This window comes from Thermobia domestica, chromosome 18 (genome assembly GCF_964235325.1).
Source record: "Thermobia domestica chromosome 18, izTheDome1.hap1.1, whole genome shotgun sequence".
NCBI classification, from domain to species: domain Eukaryota; kingdom Metazoa; phylum Arthropoda; class Insecta; order Zygentoma; family Lepismatidae; genus Thermobia; species Thermobia domestica.
In genome coordinates, this window is record NC_137471.1 from 138,583,667 (window position 1) to 138,599,706 (window position 16,040).

At 35.8% G+C, this 16,040-nt stretch overlaps 1 protein-coding gene across 1 annotated transcript in view; it reads right to left on the bottom strand.

Annotated features, from left to right (window-relative positions):
* Nucleotides 1-16,040, bottom strand: part of Nhe1 (Na[+]/H[+] hydrogen exchanger 1) — an 84,195-nt gene that overhangs the window by 35,154 nt on the left and 33,001 nt on the right. Inside the window, exons 8-11 of the mRNA XM_081747138.1 lie at nt 15,902-16,040; nt 12,444-12,549; nt 6,933-7,049; nt 2,453-2,647 (exon numbers count right to left, since the gene is read on the bottom strand). Of these exons, the coding sequence (XP_081603264.1) occupies nt 2,453-2,647; nt 6,933-7,049; nt 12,444-12,549; nt 15,902-16,040 (557 nt within the window). The remainder of the gene's footprint in view (nt 1-2,452; nt 2,648-6,932; nt 7,050-12,443; nt 12,550-15,901) is intronic.

A 16,040-nucleotide genomic window follows, 5' to 3' on the forward strand; every position in this document is an offset into this window, starting at 1 on the left:
CAAGCTTTCAGCCCATTCTGCTTTTTATCTGTTAAGGGCTTCATTTGGAATGCCGAGATTATTTTATTTCCTCCGATGCTCTCCATCTTGGAAGGAAGATGCCCTATTGGAAAAGTATGACGATACTCTTAAAACTGGTCTGGAATCCATCCTCAATTGTTCTCTTAATAACAACTCGTGGATACAAGCTTCTTTACCAGTCAAAAATGGAGGCCTTGGAATCCGTCGCGCCACAGATATGGCTATTCCGTCTTTTTTAGCGTCTTTCTACGGTGCAAGTCAAATAGTTAGTTCACTTCTTCAATGGGATAACGACGAAATCACCAATCCAGATGTGATGGACTGCATAGCTAAATGGACAAATTTAGTTGGGTTAGACCCTCCGGCTCTCGAAAAACGTAACAATCAGTCGGCTTGGGACGAACCCATCGTTAATTGCCATGCAGCTTCTTTAATGCAGACTACAAATAACATGGAAGATAAAGCCAGACTTTTAGCGGTCATGTCCCCAGAAAACGGAGCATGGCTTCAAGCTCTACCATCACCATCTCTGGGCCTACACCTATCCAATGAGAGCTTCCGAGTATCAGTTGCACTACGGTTGGGAGCAGATATATGTGAACCACACCACTGCCCCATTTGTAACACCTTTGTAGATAAAAAAGGATTACACGGTTTGTCGTGCAAAAGCAGCGCAGGCAGACACCCACGTCATTCAAGTGTAAATGATATAATATTAAGAGCATTAATATCAGCAGGGATCCCAGCAGTGAGGGAACCGATTGGATGCAGCCGATCTGACGGAAAAAGACCCGATGGTATGACATTAGTACCTTGGAAGAAAGGAAAGGCATTGATTTGGGACTTCACATGTTCAGACACCTATGCCCCCTCCAACCTACAATATGCCTCAGTACAAGCTGGACTCGTAGCTGCTCGAAGAGCGAAAGAAAAAAGGAATAAATATAGCAATCTACTCGATAACTATTGCTTTGTCGCAATAGCAATTGAGTCTAGCGGTTCTTGGGAAGAAGGAGGCCTCAAATTTATAAAAGAAATCGGCCACCGTCTATCAATTAAATCAGGAGATAATCGAGCAAAAAGTTTCCTGATTCAACGCATAAGCACAGCCATTCAACGTTGGAACGTGTCGGCTATAATGGGAACGTTACGCACTAGTAAAGAGCTAGAAGAAGTCTTTCTTCTGTAATTGCGGAGAAGGGAGGTTAGGAGAAAAAACAAACATCATTGGTGCATCAATTTATGTAGCAACCGAGCAAGGAGTATGAAGAGACAGCTCACAGTCCATAAGTTTATATATATATAAAAAAACAGCATGAATGCTGTACCGTACGTCAAGACAGTGACATAACATGACAGGTTGGAGCCTTTAAAAGCAGAAGATTTAGTAGTACCTGCCGAACATCATGGGAACAAAGTACCGAAGAATAGATATTTACTGTTTCATTTGAAATTTTCATTATAACAGTTTTTTTAATAATCATTGTTATTTTACAATTCTTATGTAATTACTTATAGTTGTATCTAATTGCTTTCAAATCTCGATTATTGGATTAACTTATTTATATGAATGTAAACAGATGCTTTCAAATGCCGATATTGTAAAATTGCTCTTTATAACGGAAACGTGTTACAAATTGTAAGTTAATTGTAATAGATACTACAAAGTTTAAAAATTAAAGAATGGTAATAATATTCGTTTTAACAATGAGCGCCTGTTGATAAAGTTCAAACGTTAAGAGTGGAAGTATATTATTGATAACTCATTGTTAACTGTGTTCCTTGATTTATTTTTCTTGATTATGTCAAAAAATTTTCATTTCATTGTAAACCTAATAAACAATAAATAATATCGTTACAGTTTCGGCAAAATATCTTTCGCTTTCATTAGACACACCATGAAATACAATTTCTAAGAGTACAGCTTATATATCTCAGAAAATGAGAAGAAGTAATATCTAGGAACCAATAAGATCTGTCCTTTCATTTTTAACAACATTTAATTGATTCATATTTGCAACTTTTAATGATACAACTTTCGCTTGAAAGGTTAAGAAGATATGACCACATCTCATTTTCTGATTAGCTCAGAGATGCTGGCTCCTGATTCGCTGTTATTGTGCCAACAATCAGAAGCCAGCATTTCCCTCAGCCAATCACAAGCCCCCATTCATAGCTCTGCCCCTAAATAGTCATTATACGTATATAGATGTTCACGTCCCCGGTCTCTTCATTACACTCCTTGAAGAGGAATGTGATGTCTGCATTCGAAACGTCGGATGTCAATATCTTCACTTGGATGATAGCCCGAAAACAATTACTAAAATCATGTCGCCAGGAAAAAAATCAATTCTTTCTTTTCAATTGTAATGTAAAACTCAAAGATTTCATTTCATTTTAAGTTCTAAAGCTAGATGAAAGGAGAACTTACCACTGAACCACATAATGAACATCATCTTCTTCGTAATCTGGTGTTCACGAAAACGATTCACAAGAATAGATAATGGGAAAATATTCAGAGCTCTACCTAAGAGACACAGTACTATACTCCAAATAACAAGCGCTGGCTCTACGCGGTGACGGAAACTGAAGATGGCAAGTCCTAAGTACGCAAACACACACGTCTCTGGAAGAATGAAATGAAAAAAAAAAAAAAAAAAAAAATTCACATTACAAAGGAGAAATACAAGTAGTTATATTTTTCCTAGAACACCTAAAATATTTTTGTACATGTTTTGTGTATTAGGAGTTCAGGAAATCTATCCAGACCAAATCAATTGATAGTAGGACCGAAGTTGTTTAATAAGCTAATAACCTCTATACAGCACTTGCCGTTAAAAGCTTTCAGAAAGCTGTATAATTGGTGTTAGGATAGTAAAATTTCTTTTTGTATCTAAAAGGAGCAAAGTATTACTTCAAATCAACTAGAGTTAATCAATGAATGCCGATACTACTCTTTCCATAGCCAACCTTTATTTGGTTTATACTTCAACCACAAGCCGATAAACTTCCTGTATTCCACAAGTATTCTAATAACGTAAGCCACCTTGGCATTACATTAAACCTAAAATATAAATCGTCACTGTAGGCTCATCTACCTAAATATAAATATCTTAAGCCACTTATGGCTCCAATCAAACACATAAACAACTACAGCCACTTATGGCTCTTATTTCACATATCAATTCAATTACACATATAAACAATCACATAGTTACGCTCTTCATTTTTTAAAGCATCGTTCTAATCTTAATTACGTTCTTCTTTTCTTCATACAATCTATCCAGAAACTTTTAACACTTTTGACCTCCCAATATCCTTCCGGGTATCACCTAAAAATGAACTGCACCAAGTGATTCCCAACATCCTCCCGGGTACACATAAAAATAAACTGCACCAACTGAAAAGCTGCTGAAAAAGCCTAATCTAACAATTGGTTAATTTCGAACTCATTTTACTCCACTGAAAAGTTCATTGATGTACATTGATGTACAGTGTTCTAATTTTTATCACGTTATTTTATTTTATTTATTATTTTTACTATTATTATGAAGTTTACTATATTTGTTGCTATATTAACCATTACGAAATTTTGTACATTATGACTATCATTACTGATGAATAACTTTAATTATATTTATATACTAATTGGACGTTGTCTACTGCTTGTAAAGCTTAACGACAATAAAATGTTCTATTCTATTCTATATTTTATCTTCCTTTTATCTAATAGCTTAATTTGAACATTCTGATCAGATTGATATACGAGACGCATCCAGAAAGCTACGCGTCCCATAGTCCATCCCACGCGTCCCATAGTTAGGAAATCGTATGTTGCGCCAAGCAATTGTGTATACGTGACAGAGTAAGGCCCTAGCATGGCGCATGCACCAGCTGAACTTTCATAGTGATCTCAGTAGCGTTCAGTGGCGTATCCTGCATTTTTTTTAATGTTTACCGCAGGTTGTATATCTTAACCCCCTCCACTACGATTTATTTTCTGAATTTCCTGTCTCTGCTTTCGTTGCATCAAATTTCTTGGAGTATAAGGTATAAAAGTGTATTATAGATGGTTTATCATTATATAACTTCAAAACATCAATAGTTTAAATTTTATGACGAGTGTAGCTCGTCATTGTGCGATTTGGCACCGGGAGGCCATGACGAGCTAGACTCATCATTTCAGTGCAAGGGGTTTACTATACAACATTATTTTGTCACTATATTTTATATTTCTGAGCATCTTAACTGTACACTTACACAAGAACTGTATTCGCAAAGTATATGCTAATTATAACAGTTTACGATTAACCCCGTCACACAGATATATAAAGGTCCACGATGGCTCAGTGATAGATACCTCTTCTCTGGTTAGAGTTCCTCGTTCGATCCCGCTCGTCAAGTAGGTTTGGAGCAGGACCCACACTGTGTGTGTGTGGATTTTTCAAGATTTTCCCTTTTCCTCCCACTTTCTTCATTCCATCAACTAGTTTATCATCAGCTTCACCGTCTCCTTTGGTCTCGGTGCATAATCGTTGGACATTAAACACAAAAATAAGTATATAAAATGGAATACTGTTTATTTATTGGTAGACGCAATAAAATAGTTAATAACTTACCAGAAACTGTGAAGTCTGTTTCCTTTTACTTTCTTGTATCACTTGTAATTATTTGAATACAAACTCCAATCTCCTGGTCTTTTTCGTAACGTTCGTTTGATTTGATATGATTCGATTTTGAGTTTAGCGTCCCTTTCAGCAGCGAGGCTATATGAGACGTGAACGTCCAGCTTATGTGGGACCCGAACCACACGAGCTCCAGCCAGGAATTGAACTCGAGTCTCCCATTGTAAAGTTCGGAATAGTACTATCATAAAATTCGAAGCGTACATCTTGTCTCATTTCACAAATGTTTGTTTTTCAATGGAAATCAGAGCTAAAGAGTTGAATCTTTTTTGTCCTCATATGAATTGACAGTAATCTTGATTGATTTTAAGCAGGAGAAAGAATGCTCTACCGAAACTGTCGTGGATCACAATCACAATCTACGATGCACTTCGAAGATCCACATTTTTCTTCAGGACAAACAAGCCTACTTAATTTCAACACTATTGCTTCTACATAATAATACCAAACCCCCCATTCACACCCACACCCACACCCACACCCACACACACACACACACAAAAAAAAAAAACTCACTACACCAAGCAAGCGAAACTGAAGCTTACAGTCGCAAATGCTACTCTACTGTACTATATATATATATATATATATATATATATATATATATATATATATATATATATATATATATATATATATATTTTCGTTTCGCACCTTGACCCTTACGGTCCCACCTGTTCTATTTTGTAGGAAGCCAATATCCAAGAAGGACCCAAAGTAGTACAGAAACAAAACACGAGTGAGTTGTCGTAGGATTCTTTATTTCTTTGTTTTATTTATTTTACGTATTAATTATATATTTTGCAGCTACCAAAATAGGTATGATAAAAAATAATTTTTATTTATAAAATAAAATGTGTTAAATACTCAGATAATTATTTATTTTGTGTAGAGGGAAGGAGCAGATTTCTCGTCATCTGCTGGTGAGTACAAATGTGTTCATAAGATGTGGCAATTACAAATGTGTTCATAATATGTGGCAATTACTAAAACTGCTTCCCCCTCCACAAGGATTGAAGCAGAAGCCTTTGTTTCTCGCAAGTTTCAGGGTCAACTTCGCAGCCGATGCAAGGCGCAGCCCCATGCGTGTGGGTGTTGCTTTCCATGCTGACAAGTAGATGTTGGTTGCTCGCTCCTTCCTCCGGTAAACTCAACAGATTCTTGCATCCGCTAGGTGCTGCTACTGTTTCAATCTCATACTGAAGCGCAGTGAAGATACGTAGTTACAGCCAAGAGATATTTTTCTTTCTACTTGGAGTGTGCCAAAATTGAAGCAATAAATTTTGCTCTGATTATTTGTTTACCGCCGCTAAAGGCGGTAACACCGAGAAAACACCACTGGTAGCGTCGTGACAGTGGTTGAAGATGGACATTCCTATTCCAGCTCCTACTGCGTGTGAAGCGCGAGCAGTGATAAAGTTTTCGAATGCACAGGGCATAGCGCCGATTGAAATCCATCGTCCGCTGTGCCAAGTCTATGGACCTAACGTCATGAGCAAGCAGATGGTGCGTTGCTGGTGTAGACAATTTGCCGCAGGACGCTAAAAGTCCATGATGAGGAGCGCAGAGAGACCGACCTTAAAACAGACGACCTTATGGGCCTTGTTCGGGAACACATCATACAGAATCGTCGCTTCGCAATAATGGAACTCAGCGGTCAGTTCCCGTACACTTCCCGCTCCTTATTGCACACCATTGTCATAGAGCATCTGTTGTTCAAGAAGCTGTGTGCTAGGTGGGTGCCGAGGCAACTGACTACAGAACATAAAGCAAGGCGCATGAGGTCAGCATTGACATTTTTGCAACAATACAGTCGACGATGGATTTCAATCGGCGCTATGCTCTGTGCATTCAAAAACTTTATCACTGTTCGCACTCCACACGCGGCGGGAGCTGGAATAGGAACATTCATCTTCAACCACTGCCAAGACGCTACTGAGAGCACTAGGGAAGTTTCGCTGGTGCATGCGCTATGCTAGGACCTTACTTTCTCACGTGCACGCAGTCGTTTTGCGCAACATACGGTTTCTTAGCTATGGGACACGTGGGGAAGTTACTTCCTGGATGCGCCTCGTACAACGAACAGATTTCAGTGCACATCGTTAGAGTACAAGAACAAAAGGAAAATACACAAGTAAAATGAGCATAATACACTGGTAAAAACACATGAGTAAAATGAGTAAAATTAAGAAGAATAAAAAATAGTAATTTACTGCTTGGATTTACCTGCTATGAAGGCCAGTGTTCTCATAGTTTGCTGCATTGTAATTTGTGTAACAGTGGACAAATTGAAGTGAGTGTAATGAGACATCACAATCCCACAAAACAGGATGGCCATAATTCCTATGAGTAAGAAAAAAAGTTCAATTTAATTGTTGCCTCAGAAAAAATGATTAGCATTTAACCTGATAACTCTACAAATATACATTTCTGTTTGTGGAAATTACAATATCAAACAAGACATGTGTGAACACAAAGAAAGGGCCTATCTGGTTTCCCATATGGACCAGACTGTGTCACGTGATCAGGTCAAACGTTACGTTACGCGCTAAATAGAGTCTGGAGATTCCAAATTCACATGTGAGATATTTCAAACACGTAACTTCCGTGTGGGATGCAATGAGTAATTCGAACAAGATGCATATACTTGATCATTATTATTGATTTTACTAAAAAGAAATGAAATGAAATCTTTGAGTTTTACGTCCCACGGTTATGCCGGTTAGACTAAAGGAGACGGTGATGATGATTAATGAATGAAATGGTGGAATGAAGAAAGTGGGAGGAAACGGGAGAACCCCGAGAAAACCCACGCACACGGTATGATTTTACTAAAACAACTTGACTTTTGACAATGTTGTATCTATATTTACCCTATGTGTTATACATCACTTTTAAGCTCTTCATTATGTCTTTGTAATAAACTTTGAATTAGCCATCTCATTATAGTTTTTGAGGTACTTGGATGACTTCATTTTGTTCATTGACTTTCCATTGACTTTAATGTTCATGTTTTGTGATTTTTCGCTATGTTCCATCTATTTTAGGTCAATTTCTCTTTTGAACGTAGAACCTACATAGTTTCTTCTATATTTAAGCTGAATTTCAGCCATCTCCCTCTTTTGGTTTTTGAGATAAGTGGAGGAATTTTTTGTTTTTCCTCCATTGACATTAATTTCTCGTGTTTTTTTGACTATGTTCCATCCATTTTAAGACAATTTGCTTTTAGCATTTAGAATCTACATAGTCTGCTCTATATTTAAGCTTAATTTCAATAATTTCCCTCGAAATTTGTTCATATCATCAAAATCGGATAGGCCCTTTAATACCACATATTCTCTACATGAGTATAGAAAAATAATTATAATCTTAGAATTTAACATACCTAACCTTGATGAAGCATTTAAATACAAACTTATTATTTGCTGAGCAAAACAATATATTTTCATTAAAAAAATGAATATTTGTGACAGTTTCGCCAACTAACTCTTTGGCTTTATCAGACACTATCTGCTGTATTACTCCTGTATCTCATAGTGTCTGATGAAGCCAATAAGTTAGTTAGCGAAACTGTCACAAATATTTAATTTTTAAATGAAAATATATTGTTTTGCTCAGCAAATAATAAGTTTATGTTTAATTATATACAAAGCAAAGATTCTAATTATGGAAATATTACAACGGATGAAGCAGTGTCGCACGAAGCCTCTGCATGATGTAATCAAACCCTCCACACTTCGTGGCATTGAATCAAACAATGTGTTGTAATATGTACACTCATGTCCAAAATGATTGTCGCATATCTATAACTTTCTTCTTGTAAGAATATAATTTGATAATGATTTTGCAGGGTACTTTTAATACTGATACTATATGTATAATCGGGAAATGTATATTTGTGGTAAATTTCATAGGAAAAGGATTATAAATACGAAAATTACAAAGTTTTATTTTCGTTTTATTGCTCTTATTTACTGCTCTTTTGACATGAAACTTTCCACATACATGTCTTTGCCGATTATACACATACTAACATTATAAGAAATATCGGTCGAATTCGTTATCATATTATATTCCTACAACAACATATTTATAGACATGCGACAATAATTTTGGACATGAGTGTACCGCTTGAGTCTTTTATCAATAAACTAAAAAAATACTCACTTTTGCTCCTCTTAATTTTGTTTAAGTTTGTTAAAAGCTATTATGAGTAAAATTTTCGGTGACATCTGTCAGCATTATTAAGACTAAGGTAAGAAAAATTAGAAATTAAATGCTACTCGAAAATAAGAACATTCCGTTGCTCCATAGAATACATATATTTTGAATCTTTTGTTCTTCAGTTGTTGGCAGCGACAGTAAAGGTATTCTATGGAGCAACGAGATGTCTTTATTTACGAGTAAAAACATTTGATTTCCATTTTCCTTACCTTAATCTTGATAATGCTGAATGATGTGAGTGAAAATTCGATTCCTAATAATTTTTAAACAATCTTAAACAAACAAACAAGAAAGACCAAGAGTGAGCACTTCTTAGTTTATTCAGATATTATCTCTGTTTCCGAGGCTGCTTCTACATGAGCCCACACGGCATCGACAGTATCTGCTGGAGTGTACATTGTACATTGCTGGGTTTATATTAGGGATGAGCAAAATCGGTTTTTATAAAAAACCGGAAACCGGTTTCTAGAAAAACCGAAATCCGAAAAACTCAACATTTCGGTTTTCTCCAAAGCCGTTTCGGTTTTTCACCTTAAGCGGTTTCGGTTTTCTCAAAAAACCGGTTCGGTTCTTCACCGAAACTGGCTTCGGTGAAAACTGTTTTAAAAAACATACAAAACTATTTCTATGGAAACGGAATCGGTTTCCGGAGAACAACGAAGCACTATTCTGGTCAGAAATAAAACAGTTTTCGAAAAACTGAAATCGGTGAAATACCGAACCGGTTTTCGAGAAAACCGATAACCGTTTTCTGTGAAAACGGAACCGGTTTTGAAAAAAAGAGATTTCGGTGAAAAAAGGGGTTTCGGTTTTCCAAAAGACCGGAACCCGAAAAATCGGTTTTTGGCCCGCCAGTAGTTTATATCCATACAAGATGATTAAAAACGTTTGTAGGCAACTTTAGAGGCCCTACTTTACAAAGGTATTAGACTAATAAATAGTCTAAAAAGTAGTGAGCCTTTTGTGCATGAAATGGCGTTAGTGTCTCATATCTCAGAGTATATACGTCGCAGTGGGTCAGACCTAACGCATCTGACAACTAGCAGTTGAAACTAAAGCTAGTAGTAGTAATGCTAATAGATGTACAAAAGTGGTGGAGTACTTATATCGTACAACGATAACGCAAATATATGTTATATATCTTATTTAATAGTTAGGGAAAATGCACACAGCTATTTTTAGAAGTACTAGCTACATACTAAAGGAAGAAAAGTGTTATAATTAATGTTATGTATAATGTAGATTTGGCAATGTTTTATATTTTTGCTTTCTATCGTTAGTTGAAAATGTTGGATCGTCGTCATATCAGTAATTCCGTTGCTATAGTAACAATTTGCGTTTTCAAGGATTTCTTTATAAACAATTGTCAAAAATATAACTAGAAGAGACGCCATATACCATGGAAGTGTATTTAATTGCCACGAAGCAATTAAGAATTACTTTGAAATATAATGTGTTTAACTGTCCGAAAATAATATGTAGTTATTGAATAAACTTTGTAGTGAGTAACAACACATTGTATATGATAAAGAATGATTACGAACTGAGGTGACGTTATAATGGAACATAAGGTATTGCGTCGTGAAGAGGAATGAATTTTCCGCAAAACTGCATTACCCTTTACAATTTTATTTCGATAAAGATGTAAATGCTGCCCAGGTCCGTGAAGAATTTGTGCTATATATAAGCAATAAAATGTTATCAACAGCAGAAACCAAAAGATGGTACAGTAGCTTTTGTTCTGGGAATTTTGATGTTCAAGATGCTACTCACAGTGGGTGACCAGCCATAACAACAGTAGATTATATTCTGTCAAAAGTTGAAAAAGATCGGTACGTAAGAACTCATAACATTGCCAAGGACCTAAACATCAGTGTCAAACCATTTGGAGAAAAATCTTTGAGTTTTACGTCGCACGGTTATGCCGGCTAGGCTAAAGGAGACGGTGATGATGAGAAATGAATGAAATTGTGGAATCAAAAAAGTGGAAGGAAATGGGAGAGCCCCGAGAAAACACATGCACACGGTGTTTGTCCACCACAAAGTTCACTTGGCGCAAGCTGGGATCGAACCACGGACCCCATGCACCACAGGTGAACGCTCTACCACTGAGCCACCGCGGCCCATGTTATTAAAAAGACATTTGGAGAAAGCTGACCACAAAAAGAAGCTCGGTGTTCGGGTGCAACATGACCTGATTAAATAACATTTACTCGATCGAATTTCTATTTACGAATCTCTACTGAAACATAACGAACTCGAGCCATCTCTGATGTGGTTGATCACAAGTGTTGAAAAGTGGATATTCTACGGCAACAATGTGTGAATAAGATCGTAGCCAAAGCGAGGAGAAACAGCCTGTGGCAAAGCTCACACTGACGACCGGGAAGGTTATGCAGTGTGTTGGATGGAATTGGAAGGACACAATGCATCAAGAGTTGCTGTCGCCGGGCAAAGCGATAGACTTGGACTACTACTGTCGACAATTAACACGAGCGCAACAAACAGTTTAAAAGAAACGTCCGGAACTGGTCACCTTGTTTCAACTTTATGAATGATTTAAGTTAGTTTCAGAATATGCCTATAAAAACAATGTATTTTTTTTTTTTAACTAGAAACCATGGAACTGTTCTATTCCAGTCTAACCTTCATCAGAACTTCCAATAACAATTTCCAATTCACATAGTCAAAAGTCTTTTCTAGATCAATAAATACCACATATACTTCTTTCCCTGTTTTTATAAGCCTTTCACTGCTCACCCTTAATAATCCAATTGCGTCTCATATGCCCTTACCTCTCCTGAATTCGAGCTGTTCCTCGTCAACGTTTTCGTTTGTTCTTCCATATAACCTTCTATTCAGAATTCGAAGCACAATTTTTGCTGCATGAAATATGAGACCAATAGTTCTATAATCCTCACATTTCTTTGGGTTCGATTTCTTAGCCATCGGTATCATGTATCATGATCGCCTTCAGGAAATCTTTTGGCTACTCTCTTGTTTCACGATAGAGACGCGGTGGCTCAGTGGTAGAGCTTTCACCTCCGGTGCTTGGGGTCCCTGGTTCGATACCAGCTCGCGCCGTGTGGATTATGTGGTGGACAAACACCGTGCTCGTGGGTTTTCTCGGGGTTCTCCCGTTTCCTCCCGCTTTCTTCATTCCACCATTTCACTCATTTCTCATTATCACCGTCTTCTTTAGCCTAACCGGCATAACCGTGGGACGTTAAACTTAAAGATTTCATTTCATTTTTCCCCCTCTTGTTTCACTTATTTCATTGCAGAGTCAGAACAATTCTTTCTTGCGATTGTCTCCCACATTTTTAATGAATTCAATTGGTATATTACCTATCCCAGTTGCATTTCCATTCATAATCTCGGATATAGTCGGCTCAGATTTGTTATATGTAAATAACAAAAGACAAATGCTTAAAAAGTCTTCTTAATAATATAGGGTTCTTCATGTTCTTAAAATGTAAACTGAAATGAATGAAAATAAATAAATAAACTCACCTGAGAGATGTAATCCTTCAGCAAGCACATAAGGACTGTACGTAAATACTAACATCATACCGAATTCTAGGGACGGATTTTTCCGTAAATCTGTATGTTTTAGAAAGTAAATTTAGTTAAGGAAAATACACCCTACTAGCTAAAAAGATGTAGATATTACGAGAAAAAACCATAAATAGCTAAATGCGGTAACATGTTTTATACAGGTTTTTGTTGACATAATACCAATCTAGAACTTGGCATGCACATGAGAGGAAGGAAAGAACATTTACAAGCGTAGGTTGATTTAAAAAAACTGAATGCTCACATAAACTTTTTTTTTTATGTGTGTGTAATATATTCCGCAAGACTTAATTAATTAACCTATACCAGTTAGTGTGGTTCAATCATTTTTCGGTTAGCTTATTTTAAAGATACCAGGGCTGTCCCTGGTTTCTACTTTCTTTCATTCTAGCTACATGACCCGCCCACCTAAGCCTCCTAGACTTGATGACCCTAACAATGTTGGATAGACCATATAAATTATGTAGTTCCTCGTTATGAAGTTTCCGCCATTCCCCATTCCCGTTCCTCTTGGGTCCGAATATTCGTCTCAGGATCTTGTTCTCAAATACTTTCAGTCTATGTTCTTCCCTCAGAGTAAGTGACCATGTTTCGCAGCCATACAGAACAACAGGCATAATTATCGTTTTGTATATTTTAAGCTTCAAATTCCTCGACAGAATTCGCGACGACAAGAGATTTTGAACCGAATAGTAACACGAATTCCCTGCTTTGAGTCGACATTTAATTTCTTCGTGAATATGATTTTCCTCTCTTAATATTGATCCTAGATATTTGAAACTATCCACTTTATCAAAAGTATTATTTAATATTTTAACGCATCCATATTCCGGACGAATAATTTGCTGTATTCCGGTCCCGACGCACTTCCATGTATTTAGTTTTCTCTGCATTTACTTCTAAACCCATGTCCCTGCAAGCGTTTAATAAGATCTCTGCATTTCTTTCTATTGTTCTCCTATCATCATCTATTAAATTTACATCATGATTTATTTAATATCAATCATGATGTAAATTTAATAGCAGTTAACCATCTAAATATAATAAATTAGCAAACTTTCTGTTAACTTTAAAAAGAAAGGTCAAGGAATGGAAATTAACTTGACTTAAATGCTCTATTGCCCACTTCTTCACAAGTACGTATTATTGTGTTTGGGTTTAAATTTTATGGTGGTATTTTTTTTATCTATTTTTACATCAACGCAACAAAATGACTCAAGAATGCAGATGAAGGCCGCCAATTGGACCGTATTGGCCTATGCTACTCTCCATAAATCAAAAACTCGGAAATAATAATTAGGAGTCGATATGCTGACCATGCACCGCCCAGTATGTGCACGCTATCTAACAGGTCAGGACCCTTCATGGCCAAAAGAACGATCTCCAAATAGGTAAATTTGCAATTTTCTGTCCCTTTTTAATCAGTGATTGCAAAATATTGTCTAAAAATGGAATAAATTTGTTAATAATAATAATAATAATAATAATAATAATAATAATAATAATAATAATAATAATAATAATAATAATAATAATAATAATAATAATGCTATCGATAGAGACACTCTCATCTACGCAAGAAATAAAAACCTTTATTTTATTCGTTCTTTTCATCCAGTTTGGAGAAAGTGAACATAAGTTAGCACCACTGATGTTCTATGTTTCTACTACTTTTGGACAGATAGACGCCGAGAGTGAACCTTTCTCCCCTTGTGCAGACCATTATGAGAATTAATTTGTACGCACTTTCTCACAAACCTAAAAAGTAGCGAGTCATCTGTAGTTACCAGAAAGACATCAAAGTCCATCTCAGATTGGACAGTCCACCTTAATCAGTTAATCATGGACATTCTTACTTTAAGTATGCATTTTGACAGGTCAGGTGTCTGGATCGTGGCAAGTACGGCGCAATAAATCGGTCCGGGAGACGAACAGTGTCACGACCACAAAATATTGGAGTGCTCCCACTGACCAACAAGTAAGTGATTTTTGTGTGCAGCAGCAAGGGACAGACTTGTAAGTAAAGTGATCTTTGGAGTTTCGTAGAAAGTTCAAGCAACGCATTAATATTTTTTTTTTTTTTTTAATCAAGTTTTTGACCTTAACGTGAGGAAAGAGCGACAATCTACACGTCAGTGTCGTCAGACATAAGTTTATTAGTTAATAGAAAACAAGAAAGAATAAAATCAGGAAAGAAATAGCGCGCACTATATATATATATATATATATATATATATATATATATATATATATATAAAATTATACAAGTTAGAGAGCCACTTCATATACAATTTGGGGGAAATAATTAGTAAATATTTGCACAATTACGGCCGTGAGTTAGTTGTATGTTACAGTTTTCATGAATGCACTTATCTTGTTTGTGTGAATACTTGTTAGTTTGCGTTTGTGTGTAATGAATATAATTGAACAAAGTGTAAAGGGATGTAACATGAACTCAAGTCGAAAATATGATCATTTAAACTTTATTCAGTTTTTTGTAGATTATTTAAGTCAGTTTGTAATTACTTAGTAGGGCGAGAGTATTGGTCACTAATATTATTGAACAATTGTAACTGTGTTATTTTCTGTACATTTTTAATGTTGAAAAAAGTATTTGTTATCATTGTTATGACCATTATTGCTTCTTTATTGTTACCAACTATTTCTTAACTTGAAATTTTAAAATATTATTTAATCCTTTCGATAAAGCAAACATGCATACAAATTACCTACATTTATGTTTTAAAAGTACAAGAGATTTGTTTGTTCGTTCGTTATTTAGTGATCTTCCTTCTTAGTGAAAGGTTGGATAGAATTTTCAAAAAAGAAAGTGTATTTCGAAAAAATCTGAGTACTATATTTCTTTGCAATTGCCTTAATTTTTAAATTAGAATCAAAAATAAGCAAATCAGTGACTGACCTTTCTTCTCTATAAAAAGATGATCAATAATCACAGAAAAAAATTACCACGGTATTTTACATTTACAAATAATAATAATATCTACGAGTGTGCCGCGAGAATTTAAGTTACACCCGTAGTATGCGGCAAGTTGAAAAAGGTTGGGAAACGCTATCCTAGACGATGAAAAAAATTTAGTTGATCGATTTTTAGTATGTTATTCGCGGTCTATTTCAAACAATTTGGCCAGAAAACATTTCTAGCGTATCAGAATATTAAATTATGTACATTTCATTTATTAATAATGAAATTATTAAAGAAAATTAACTAAGATTTTCATTGAAAGAACAGGATTATTGTTATAGAAGTATATAGATATTTACTATTTGAGAAAGCTACTAAGTATGTTTGGTACTAATATACTCTACTAGAACATACATATACTATATTACAAATTACAGAAGCGTATAATTTAACTCGAGTAACGAAAGGATATTAATGCACTTGTGAGTGCGAAAACCACTCCAATGCCAGCTGAAGCAAAGAACATCAAACAAAATCTCCCAATTCCCGAGATCACAGCTTCTGACGAAGACATAGACGCCATTTGAGGGCGATTTGACTCTAGCACAGTT